At 35.2% G+C, this 14,064-nt stretch overlaps 1 protein-coding gene across 4 annotated transcripts in view; it reads right to left on the bottom strand.

The window, feature by feature from the left end:
* Nucleotides 1-14,064, bottom strand: part of rasgrf2b (Ras protein-specific guanine nucleotide-releasing factor 2b) — a 70,579-nt gene that overhangs the window by 44,004 nt on the left and 12,511 nt on the right. For all 4 annotated transcript variants that reach the window (XM_060884095.1, XM_060884096.1, XM_060884098.1 and 1 more), the window contains exons 2-3: nt 3,783-3,889; nt 1,899-2,046 (exon numbers count right to left, since the gene is read on the bottom strand). In XM_060884095.1, coding sequence (XP_060740078.1) covers nt 1,899-2,046; nt 3,783-3,889 — 255 coding nt within the window. The remainder of the gene's footprint in view (nt 1-1,898; nt 2,047-3,782; nt 3,890-14,064) is intronic.

Here is a 14,064-nt window from a genome sequence, read left to right as displayed (position 1 = left end):
AGAATGTGACTCTCATTGCGTCTCTGCCTGTCGGAGATTTTTTTTCTTTTTTAAACCTTCAGCTGTCTCTAACCAGTAACCAGACACTGAGTGTCTGACACGTTTTTGCTGTATTTCATAAAAACATAAAGGTAGTAAGCTAGTGTTATAAATATGACAAATTAATTATTACCGGTTAAATCCCCGCCCATTTCAAGACAAGCCCCTACTTCCGGGTTAGGCCCCACCCACTCCGAGTACGGATACAGATACAGATAATTCATATGGTTAACAGATACGGATACAGATACAGATAATGCTGTACTTGCTCATCCCTAATAAATAAATAAATAGAATAAAATAAAATACACCTGCACTGTCCCTATCTCCACTGTAGCATGGTTATGTACCACGTGAGTGACAAACTGATTGCATACCACTTTCACGCTTCACTGTCAGTAGCAATAATAACCTTGAAAGTGTACACACAGTAACAATTCTATTGCAAATGCCACAGTTTTTGGGGGTAGGACATGTAGGTCTGTTTTTACTAACTACCCTAAAGGTTATGAAGTATCAATAAAGTATTGATTTTTACATCACATGTATCATATTGAGTTATGTACTGACATTTGCTCAGCAGTGAGTAATAATAAATGGTCTAAACAAATAATGACACTTGATTTCTATCCCCATGGTGACTAAACTAATCTTCAGGGATGGCTAATTCCCTAGTAAAACATAATGGGACTTGAAGAGTTTAATAACCAAAGCAATTTTCCATATTGCAACGTGCTGCATCTCAGCAAGACAGCAGATTTCCAGCAGAGGAGAAAATGATTTACACTCTTCTAAGCTAATATCACACAACCTGTTGATTTTCTATTACCTAAAGCCAAAATCCAACTAAGCATAATGAATATGTAAATAACAGAACGTCAAATAGAAGGCCATTAAATATATGTTAAATACTGTATGTATAGTTAGAGAGAGAGAGAGAGAGAGAGAGAGAGAGAGAGAGAGAGAGAGAGAGCGGAGAGCGAGAGAGAGAGAGAGAGAGAGAGAGAGCGCGAGAGAGAGAGAGAGAGAGAGAGAGAGAGAGAGAGAGAGAGAGAGAGAGCACTAGTGTGCACTAGTTCGAATTTATTATTCATTCTTACACAAGGACTTTATGTATACAGCAGATGCACCATATAAACAGATTTAAAAACCTTTCAGTGATTATATGTTTATTTTCTCATTTTCAAAAAGTTTCTCCAGTCAAAGGTAGAGCCATAGCCTTTAGTTTTCCAACACAGACACAGACATCATTGCATTTCCTTTGTCTCTGGACTATCTGCAGTCAGGAAAATCTTGGTGCGAGAGGGAGTGTTTATAGCTGCTCTAATGTAAGTGATAATAGGACCTTGTTTGAAACCTTCTACTATATTAAATGTAACTATAAATGAATACAAAAAACAGCATGCCCATCTTTAATATGTGTCAGGCCATATTACACACTCCACCAAACTATTGATAATTTTCCTATACCAGCATGTTCTGTTGTGTTTTACTGAGCCTTCAATGATATCGGTTTCACAACCTTCACAAGGAGAAAAATACTGAATTTGACAGGAACGAATGAGGAAATAAATGCTATTCTAGCAAAGCGCCATATTATAGGTAAACAACACATTATGCATATTATATCCTTTACACCTCCCCTTTTAAAATCCACACAACAGTTTATCATGTATAAAGACCATTATGAATTGGCTGCTGATCAATCAATCTTTAATACTATTAAGTGTAATTTTACAAAACAGGAAATCCTCTAACAACATAATCAAGAAAATAACTGTCAAAAAAAACTGTTGTAAAAGATCCCACACTGCATGTAACACATACGAAGGCTATAATGGGTCACTGTAAACATCTACCTCTGCTTTAAGTCTCTCAATCTCTGTGTCTTGGTCCTCCAACTGGGTGCGTAACTGATTGGCTGCCACCTTCTCTGTCTCCACAATCTGCACCAGGTGAATGTATTTCTGCATGAGCACTTCACGCTCGATGATAATGTCAGAATAGCTGGGAATAGCCAAGAAAGAGAGCGCTAGTCAGTATTAATCACATAGATGAACTACTATAAAAATTATAAGTCTCTTAAAGAAGCCATTTGTTAAAAAAATGCAGTGTTCTTCTTTAAGGCACTTCAGTCCATTTTATCTCCAGTCACGTTTCTGTTTAAATTACATACAGTACAAGATGCCTTTAAAGAGCAATTCCAGTGAATTTCATATAAAAAATAAAATGTAAAAAAATATAGATTTTAAAATGCTATTATTAAAATTAATTATTCTAAAAGCAATATCCCATACTAGCATATTTTTACAAAAAAATTTAAAAGCAATTTAGGTTGTTGTAGAAGACAAATATATTAAAACGTAAGTAACAGTGACCACATTTTTATTTCACAACCTTCTCCAGGAGAAATGGACTGAAAATACTGAATTTGACAGGCATGCATACTATAAAATAAATACTAGTAACAAGTAATAATCTTTAAAGACAGCTGTAACTGCATAGTTTAAATCGGGCTGGCACAAGTACCCCATGATGATGTCATCTCAGCCTGGAGTGGAGTTTAATAAATCTCCACACGGTCAAAACAAATTGTGCTCGTCAATCCCACAGCAGTGAGAGATCACAGAAATTAGACCTTGTAAACATATATTTCTATCACATTTCTGTAGTACTGAATTGTGAAACTGAATTCATTATGACTGTTCTTTATACAACTTATTTTTTTAGTTTTCTGTAGGTTTACTGTATTTACCTGACTGAAATGTCAAATTGTCAAATGAAATCTGACACAAAATGGAGAAATATAATATTTATTTAGTCTACTTTCAGTTCACACTGCCCCTGACTAATTCGATCACTGGAGGTCAGAGCTATTAGGAAATAAATACACTGGTAACACTTTACAATATACAGTAAGTGAATAATCATGCACTAGTACATAAATTAATACTTATTAAAATGCTAACCTTAATTCCAACATATAATTTTTAAATACAAATATTCAATCAGACTGAAATCTAGCCTGATATCCATTGTGTCAGCTTCATTTTTATTTTTATTTTTTTTACTGTGCACTCACCATTAACAAACTGTGCTGAACTAACAGTCAAAATTCTCAACAGAGTAAGGAGAATACTATAAGCCCAAGGGTTGGATGAACTCAGGGGATAGTCCCAATACTCTGAGACACATCTGCTCACGAGTAACCCATTAATCCATGTCATTCCAGCAGACCTCACTAATGACGCAAGCCAAATCTAAATGCCACAGCCTCAGTTGTATACAAAGTGTCTACTAGGCTGCCAAAGTCTGAGTGCCTCAGATTCCAGATGGTGTTTGTTTTTTACTGGCATCATCATCACTCTATACCTCCTTCCAGTCTTTCACTTTGGGACTGATCAAATTTAAAAACAAAGTGACAAAAATATCCCCTATGATGCTCTAGCTACCCGAGGGGGACACCTGCAATAATAAGAAGTCTTCTGTATTCTTAATTACTTTGGCAGGAATGCTTTCTCAAGAGTCTGAGAGAGAAAAGAACAACTGTTTTGTCAAGCTCAGTGCTGTTAATCAGTTGCTAGTTCTGATTTCCAGTGATAATTCCAACTGCTGAATACAGCTTGACTTTCTACTCATTGATCTGTCCCGACAAATTTCCTTACCTTATCCTCAGTCAAAAAACACAGTGCTGTCATTTTATCTACATGTTATCCACTAGCACACAATTGTTTCTAGCTTACCTGGCTTGTTGGATGGACTCCACCCATTCATCACACTCTGCTTCCTCTTCAGATCGGAGCTCCAGAGGCTTCTGGCCATCGTGGCCAAACACAATGAGGAAATAGTGCTGTGGATAGACACACAATCACAACACAAGTACTGTTCAAGTTGTTGGAACAGCAAAATGTTTTTCAAACAGTCTCATCAGGAAAAAAAAGAATTTTGCCAAATTATCATCTTCTCTTTAGTAGGCACACCACCTACTCATCACTATAACATATGGATAACTCGGTGAACTGCAGTTTCAAACATGAGTCTGAGCTTGAAATCCATTTCATCTAAAATAAGCTCTGCTAATGTCTTAAAATTACCAGTAGTATCTGTATTGTATCCAAAATCCATTGTATGTACCAATTACAGTAGCTAGCATAATTCAGCTAGGCAGAAAAGTCAAATTCTATCAAATGGTAAACATTAGTTATTAGCATGCTGTTTTTGCATTAGCTCTTTAGCAAACAATGTAGCAACAGTCATGCATATAATCAGCAAACCTATAAAGACTGAAGGATGTTTTATAGGATAAGCAGCATAGCGGTATTTAAGCAAACAATAACAAGAACATATAACAGTTCTGGATAAGTATTTTTCACATAAACATACTGTATGAACTACATGACATTAACTTAGTTAAAAAAAAAACATTTACTGGTACACATACCAGGATTAGAAGCTTTTAGTCTCATACTGATGCATACTATAAAATCAAAACAGTACTATGTGTGATGAATGGCTGTTCAATATGAGCATACAGTTTTAATTAGCACAGGACAGGGTTTATGATCATAGCAGAAGTTCTTATGTACAACATTTAAGTTATAAGTACAAATGTGAGATTATTCACTGAAACAAGGTTGAGATTCGTGAATGAACTGTTTTTAGGAATAGGAAATCCTTAGCGTTTCCATGTGGAACAATTTACAGCAGCACAAAATGAGTCACAAGTGTAGAAGCTCCAAGCAGAAATAGAACATCTGCTTTAGTTATCTAACATGTAGCCATCCCGTATGTTCCTCTGAAATGTTGTTAAATTCCTTTAACGAAAATAAAGTCTCCATATGACAAAAATCAACTTGCGTTTAGCATCGGCAGCAGGTCAAACATGGGTTCTGACTAATGAGAAACACAAATGCTGCCTCACAACTTTGAAGTGAGAGCACATTTCAAATTTTATACAAATACATATTGAATTCTTGTAAGCAAAAATTCATTCAAATGAGTCTATGGTGACATGTACAGTAAACCAGATCCATCTATTCCCAGAGCATAATATATGTGCGTTCGTACATATAAAAAGACAGCACCTCAAGAGCAATAAATGCTATCTATAAATGCTAGAGCAATCAATATGATTATGATTAGCTATGATTATACTGTTACTCTTTGTAATGCTGTCACATTGACTTCACTGATGCCATACAAAATGGCTTAAAGGAAATAAAATGAGAACAAGGGAGTTGCAGATTAAGTCTCAAGCAATCTACAAGACAAATAAATACAGCTGCCGTGAGGCCGGTGGATGTATAATGTATAACGGAGAGAATGATGAATCAGTCAGTGTCATGCTAGCCTGAGAGTGTGAATGGTGTGAAACTATGTTCACTAAAAGCCCTCAAGTGTGTTCTGCAGTCCACATCTTAATTCCTGATGCTGCGGATTCAATAAGACAAATTAAGGTCAAAATTACAAATGTCTTACACACCGTCCACTAAATTTCAGAGTTATGAAGCATAGAACAAAAGAGCAAACTTACAGTACAGTTCCATGGAAGAGGAAAGATATTAATCTAGTACAGGAGAACTTCAGTGACTTCCTGTTCAATAAAGAATACAATTGAAATGATCTGATCTTGAAGCTATAAATGGACTAGTAGCATTCTGTCTAGCTGCATAAACTCCACAGTGGGATCTAAAATAATCAAACCTAGAAATTTCTTTTCCAAGAACAATACACAAAAAAAAAGTGTTTTTGTCTGTTTTCTTCCAAACTTTGGATCTCCCTCCCACAAGACATACGGCATGAATCTTTACTTAGTACTGCTTATGTTTTTAATTTGGTATTAAATTTTTGCAGCATTTAGCCGACACTCTCATTCAGAGCGACATAGAAAAGTGCTTTGTAGTTTCTATCATGAACACATCCTCATGCTAGTTCACTAGATCAGGGATCAAGAGATGTTATTAATGTTATTGGCATTAATTAAAGATGATGAAACATAAAGAAAATGAGCCAACACAAAGCCATGAAATAAAATAATAATAACTAGTCGTTCAGTTATGACAAAAAAAGTCACTGTAAGCAAATGAGAGAAGATTTAGTACAGGTCACGCATAAGAAATATGAGATGCTTAAAGGATAAAAGTTTAAAGGTAGGATTTTCTGCCGATGATGAAAGCTGGTTTATACGTGTAACTTGGCTCTGTTTACCATGGCATCTTCTTTTAGCACTGCACATTGTTTTAGATCTACAGTACCCTGATATATCTGGTTAAAATAGCAGTTTCCCTGTGTGATGTGCTCACTGTCTATGGACATAATCTCCTCCTTTTATATATCACGTCATTTTCTTTTCACCACACATAATTCACACCAAAATTCACCTTTTCTATCTTCTTGTATTTTTGTGGGATTTACTACATGCAAACGAGCTGTGACTGACACGCACAGAAGTATGAAGAAAATCAATGTACCTGAAACTTTTGTAAATCCAGCGAAAAATTGTAGTCGATTTGATTTAAGCAAGCGTTTACACACAACCTTACTAAATGATTGAGAAAAGAGGTCCACTGACAGTGTTTATTAAACAAAGAATTAAACTAATTCGTCGGAAATTTTCAGTGGCCTTTGTTTGTTACGCAGTCGTCCCGAGCTATGTTCGGCTGAAGCGGAAGTATCCTGTGGAATCATGACCTGTTTAGTCACTGCATCTTTCTGTCACAGTCACATGCTTTCGTATAATTTAGATCAGCTCAGATTGTGAAAAAGCAAAATCTTTTCTACAATTGTACAGTGGCTCAGCAGGAAAAAAGACTGCATAAGTGATTGCATCCTTTGATTCTTTAGAATAAAATATACTCTACACTGTAGGAAACAGGTCAGGGCTAGTGTTTTTCCATGAGCCCAGATTACACATGCGCTTGTGTGGGATTACATATCCATGTTATCTAATGATACAGAGAAACAGCAGAATCAAGGACAAGGTACATCATCAGAAACAAGAGAAATCTGAGAGAAAACTCACACTGTACCAGTGACAGTATGTAAACGCGGTGGTGTTGTGGTATTTAAACTGACAAGTGATTTAGATCTTGAATGATACCTTAAACCATGAAAACAAGCTGTGACCTATTCTATGTTTATATAGCGCTTTTACCATGTAAGGATAACACAGATAGGAAAATACAGTAGGCAGGCATTTGCTAGTTTATACTTCTCACTTGTTTACAGGAATGTGTGTGTCTGAAGATGACCTTATGTTCAGGGGATTATTGGTATACTGTCCTGCAGTGGAGACCTGAATAAGAGATCTTACATAACCATCAACAGATCTATTTAAAATCTCTAAACCTAGATGGTCCTTGAGTCCCGGCCGTTCCACTTCTGCCTGACCGTGTCAGCTGCCCTGAAACAACCGGAACGAATGAGACCCTTATTTTTCTTATTGCATTTCTTTACAAAACCAAGAATATCTATCTCCCAGAATCCACTGGTACAACACCCCTGCTAGCAAACCTGCTAAAATTCATCATCTTATCATATCAAATACCTATTATTTTTAATATAAATACTTATCTATTGATTTTTTTTTTTATGGATTTACAAAGTACAATTTTTCTGGACCAGTGTCAAAAAAAAGTGTTTCATTACAGTCAAAACAGGGAGAGATGAGATGACAAGCAAATAGGAAAACAAAGGCAACGACAAAACCACAGGTAATCGAGCGCATAAACAATGAACAAAACCTGGGAATTAATACAATGTACCAAAAGCGTGGTGATGTCAGGAAGAGAGTGTAAACTGAGGAAAAATGCGGTGTGTTGAATGAATGAAAGTAATTTTAAACTGTGAATGTGTGTGTGTCTGAATGAACATGGGTGTAACAGTATCTGGGTGACTGTGAGCAGGGAAGTGTGTGTATTAGGGGAACTGTAATCCAGTGTAGCCATATTTATAGGGTGAAAATAAGAGTTTGTGGCTGATGGTGACAACCAGATTTTCTACACAAACCCAGATCTCACTGATTGATGATGTTAATTTCTTCAACTGCAAGTCTACTTTTAGAGAGTATTATTCTCACTCTATAATTTGACACAGAGGATTGTGTTTTTCACAAAGTCTGCTATATAATATGGCCAAAAGAATATTATACTGTACATCTCATACAGTGTAAAAAGCAATCATCTTAAAAGACTGTTGTAATCATAAAACGGTTTTGTGTGAGGCTTTCAGTTGACATTTCTCAGCCTTTTGGTCTCCTTTGTATGGTTTCGATCTGCTTTCTCATACTTACGCCCAATGGGGTTTCAGTTTATGTCGAATCTGTCTTGGTGTTTGAACTGTGCTTGATCATTTCATTTCTATTTGCCTGACATTCTGAACTGTTTTCCTTGACTTATTTGTTTAATCTATCCCATTACCTATTTGAACCTGTTTACATCTCTGCCATCCCACTCATGTCTGACACCAGCCAGTAACTGAAGCCGAAACGAAAGTTTTATTTAACGATGTTAAAAGCTTTGTGATTTGCTGAGATGTTCAAAAACAATACACTTTAAACATGATTCTTGAATCCAGGTTTGTGGATCCACTACATGAGAAGTTTCAATCATTTCCTACTCTAAGTGGTCTCTGGGCCGAGGTTATGTAGAAGAGCTGCACTATAACAATATACATTATACTAATTGCTTCATAAATGCTAGACTTCCTTAGCAACAGGATGCATTCAAGGCCAGAGAAGGATGTGATGGCTGCACAGAAAGCATTCCACACTGCTGTTTAAGTGCAGTTTAAATGCAGCAGTACGTTTAACTGTCAAAACAAGTCTCATTCCCATTAGACATCAGAGCTTAATACAGCATAATTTGTTCAATTATTCTGCAACGCCTTGTAAGCCTCAAGAGCATAAAACAGGATATGACTCATTTGATTAGGCTCTTGGGTGTGTTTGTCCAAAAAAAAAAAAAAAAGTACATCGTAATGATAAATCTCTATGGCAATCTGTAAGATTTACAAGAAACCAAAGATTTTACTATGTAAGATGTCCGTTTTTGCAGTGTGTCAAGCTGCATTTAAAACACTTTGAAGCCAAACTAAATATCTGTTTCCACTGTGGACTCACCGTTTTGCATAAACAAACCAGCTTTTTCTTGGTTAGCAACATTGAATCCTCCCTTCATTGACATTCTGGCATATTTTATTCAAAACAGAATCACTCAAAGAGCTTCAAATAGTCATAAAGGGTGACACAAATGCACAGAGATATACTGTACTATTCAGGCTTCTAACATGAGAAACTGATATTTGATGCAAATGATCTTCAAAGTAACAAACTTCCTTAGAGGTGAAAAAAAACTTACAGCAGAACATACTAAAAATGAACGATAAAAAATGTCTTAAGAATACACAATAAAAGTTGTGATCATACATTTTTATACGCTTGATGAAGGACTTTTCCTTTTCCTACTTTTTCCTCTACACAGCATTAAATATGCAGAGATTGGGGACTCGAGTCATATGACTTGACTCGAGTCGGACTTAAGTCGCACATTTGAGACTTGAGACTTGCTTGACAAATATTAAAAAAAGACTCGACTTGACTTTGACTTGACATTCATGACTTGAGACTTGACTCGGACTTGAGTTAAATGACTCAAAATAACTTGTTTTTTGTTTTTGTTTTATCTTTTTTGTCTATTTTGTTTTTAAATCTGTTTTTAGAGTGTAATCTAACCACGTGACGCAGCAGGCAAGCAGAGGGAGCGCGAGCACTAACTAATAAACCTTAACAGACGTGACGAAACATGGAAGGCGCTACACCAAAAATAATTAAGTTCAGGTACCGGGATTTTGTGCAAGATGAGAAGAGAAGAACAGCAGTATGCGACCACATCGCTCACATTTGAATGACAAAGTTCTATCAAATTAATTTTTTTGCAAGCGCAATGTAGTGTAAATGGTTGGTCACTGTTTATGTGGAAATGTCAGCTTTTTTGCAATAGGTCTTATAATTGGTCTTCAAGTGTTAGGCTTTGAGTGAAAAGCGTATGGATCGTTTATGGGGATGAACATATATATAAAAAACATAAATATAAATATAAAAATAAAAAACTTCAGAGATGCAAGCACAGCCATATTTTTGTCTCGCATGCACACGCACACACATTCAATTTAAAGGGATAGTTCACCCAAAAATAAGAAAATTCTTTTATAATTTTCTCACCCTCATGATGTTAGAAACCTGTATAATTTTCTTTGTTTTGATGAACACACGTAGATATTTTAAGGAATGTTTGTAGCCAAACCATTCACGAGCCTCATTCACTTCCATAGCGGGAATGGGGCTCATGAATGGTTTGGTTACAAACAGTCCTCAAAATATCTTCCTCCGTGTTCATCTAAACAAAGAAATTTATACAGGTTTGTAACATCATGAGGGTGAGAAATAGATAACAGAATTTTCATTTTTAGGTGAACTATCCCTTTAATTAATAAATTACACTTACTCCAATCATATCTCTCTCTCTCTCTCTCTCTCTCTCTCTCTCTCTCTCTCTCTCTCCCTCTCCAATAGTTAAATAACTTCAAGGTTTGTGGGATTCAATGATTTACGTTTTTTGGTTGACTTGATTGTTGTTGTTATTCTGTTGTTAAAAAGGAAGGATCTAATTTAAGGATGTGTTCATGTCCCATTAAAAGGGAATGCCTGTTCAAAAAATGCCGTTTGGTTGTATAGAAACCATTGTACTTTTTTATATATACTTTTCCATGGTCTTCTGCCATGTTTGAGGCATATTGAAACTTTACATGCTTCATGTTGACCTTATTTCAGTTACATTTACATCTTATTCTTTGTAGTTTTGATTTTTATTCATTTTTAGATTTTTATTGTATTTACAACTCACCTGTATGTGGACACCTTTTAAAAATAAATGCATATAATCATTTTTTGGTGCAAATAAAACTCTCATAGTCCATAAATACTGTAGATTTAACTTTGTTTAATATATAAATTTAGTTAAATCATCAAACATCTGTATGACTTGCCAGTGACTTGCTTGACTCCAGCTACGACTTGACTTGACTTGACTCTCACAAAAAATGACTCGGACTTGCTTGAGACTTGAAGGTTAAGACTTGAGACTTACTTGTGACTTGCACATGTGTGACTTACTCCCACCTCTGTAAATATGTTCAGATTGTTAGCATGCATCATTAACTACGGAAACAACAGGCATTACTGCACCTCTCAATGCTTTACATCAGAAATACCATTATTGTTTTTTGAATATAAAACTTATTTATTCATATACAGAGTTAATGTATCAAGAGTTAATGACGAAGTATTGACTCAAATTTTGCTAAAAGGCATTTAGTGATTTTTAAGATGGAATTTTTGTGTATTTCAAATGATATTTTTACCCTCAAATTGTCTATTATATTTAAATTTACAATAACTCCAGAATGACCTGTATGCTTTACAATAATTGAACAGAACTAATGAGAAACTAAATATGACACCCAATTAACTGCACACGTGTAAAATTCTGTTCGTCACCCATATATCCATTGGGGAAAACATTAATTCCAGAAAAGACAGATGGTTGTTGATCTGAAGTAAGTATGCAGTTAATATAGCATTTGGCACAACTGATTCATAATAATAATGAAAAACAAACAAATAAATAAATAAAAAACCCTACATCAAGCCAAATCACAGATCTTGTGAGTCTGCTGTTGCCACTGTGGTCATGAATCAACAGTTCTCTGGGACGGTTTTGCTACTAGTGGTCCAGAAGATCTTGTGATTATTGCGAGCATCATGAATTATGTAGTGCCAGAGTATTGTATTTATAGTATATACACTGAATGTTGCAAATATAACATTTGTTTGTGAGGAAAAAAACACTGGCTGCACTGGATATGTTCAAGATTCAGAATATATCATTCCATTTATTTTATTTTATTTTATTTTATTTTATTCAGAGGATATACAGGGTGGTGAAAACTACAATAACAAAAAAAATCACTAACTGCATTGGATATGCATCATATCACCATAAGATTCAGAATATAAGTCAGTGCATGTTTTATTGATGTCTGCTTAATTTTCTTGAAAGGTGCCAATAATTCTGTATTCATGACAGTATGAACATGACATCTTGAAAGGCTGGTCTGTATGGGTCACTACTTGCTGACAGCATCTTTGGTGACAAAACTATGATGACATGTCTGTCAGTGAATCAGTGCTTTTTTAAACCTCTCTTAGAGGCAAGGCTGTGATTCCAATTATCATCCAACACATGTCCAAATTTACATTGCTAGCATGCTAGTTTTGGAACATCATATCTGGACATAAAGTGGTGGTGATAGAGTTTAATAAATACATAGAACAACCGGGTTGGTTGCTTCACCAACAGCTAAATTACAACAAACAATTATGTAATAAAATAAGACACATAAGGTGTTTGGTAACCTTTTAATGGATATATTTATTGATGGCTAATCGTGATGTAAGATAAGGGCTAAAATGTAACATCTATCAATATATATATATATATATATATATATATATATATATATATATATATATATATATATATAATCTATACTAGTACTAGTATGACTTTAGTGCCAGCATTTGCACTTGTAACGAACAACCCTCTAACTCTAACATGAAGAAACGTAACTGAACAGTCATTCATCTCAAAAATCCAGCTCCTTTTCACATCCACCTTGCCGATGTTCTCTGAAATGTTCAGTCTCCACATATTTTGCGTCATTTTCCACCTAATATGTAGATTTTTGTGCTGTGAAAGGGTGCAGCTCTTAGTTTTGTAAGAAACTCCACATATTGACATTAATATACGCACAATTTTGCTCATAAAATTGAAAATGTTCATTGTTATGAAGACAGACAAACCCGACAGATGGACTAATTTATACACTGATTCTTTTCTAATCACACAGAAATCATTTGTCTAAATCTTATTTATATAAAGATATTTAAATTCAGGGACTAGCTCTCAAATATGACATTTATTGGCATTTTATCTGGTTCCTTCAAAATAATCATGTACATGAGAAAAAATGAAAACCTATACCAAGAGATTCTCCTTTTTTCTACCAGCTGTACCCTTATATATGAATACACAAAGCTTTTTTTTTTTTTTACACCGTTCCATCCTAATCCACACCAGTATATCATTACACCTGCCTATAGCCAAGGCCTTCTGTCTCTGCTGGGTTCCACCTCACTACTACTCACACTTCCACATCTTCAGGCGTGTAATCGGAGTTGTAGATTTGCCAAGTCTAAGCACGATCGAGAGAGCGAGAGAGAGAGAGAGAGAGAAAGAGAGAGAGAGAGAGAGAGAGAGAGAGATTCTTGCATAATGTTTCTTAACAAATGTTCAACGTATTTTCAAACTCTGTCAGCAAATCCCATTTCCATGGTAACATGGTCTTGAGAGCGCAGACTGTGTTTAATAACACCCTTTTACTTGGCTTCTTTTTTCATTTACCTTCTCATCATTTTTCATTTAAGACCCTTTTCCTTGTGACTTTCTTCTGTCAATGCTGAAAAAGAGGAGCACTTACATAAAGCCAGTGATCAGGAATTGTGCATCATGGTCTAGAAGATTTGCACTGATACCGTATATTGTCAGTACTGACAGATGTAAACAGCACACTAAGTCTAAAACATTGGTTTAGTTATGTAGAAAGATGAGACACAGGAGACACAGATACAGAACAACAAAGATGGCGTGATCTGGAATATGATTAAATCTATCTTTATAGATTACATATCAGAAGTCCATTCCATTCAACATGTTATGTGCCAGTCATCAATACGGTACCTCACTGATCTGCATGGAATTCTACATCATTAATACTTAACCAGTCATTTGATGCAGCAAAAAAAAAAAAAAAAAAAACGAGTGATATCTTGGCAAGTAAGAATATGGGAAAATTTCCCTTTTTTAAAATTGTTTTTAAGAAAATATAAGATATTACATCTAAATCTGT

The sequence above is a fragment of the Tachysurus vachellii genome, chromosome 12, assembly GCF_030014155.1.
Source record: "Tachysurus vachellii isolate PV-2020 chromosome 12, HZAU_Pvac_v1, whole genome shotgun sequence".
NCBI lineage: Eukaryota > Metazoa > Chordata > Actinopteri > Siluriformes > Bagridae > Tachysurus > Tachysurus vachellii.
The sequence above is the reverse complement of the archived record's forward strand: the minus strand, read 5'-3'. Positions and strand labels throughout refer to the sequence as shown.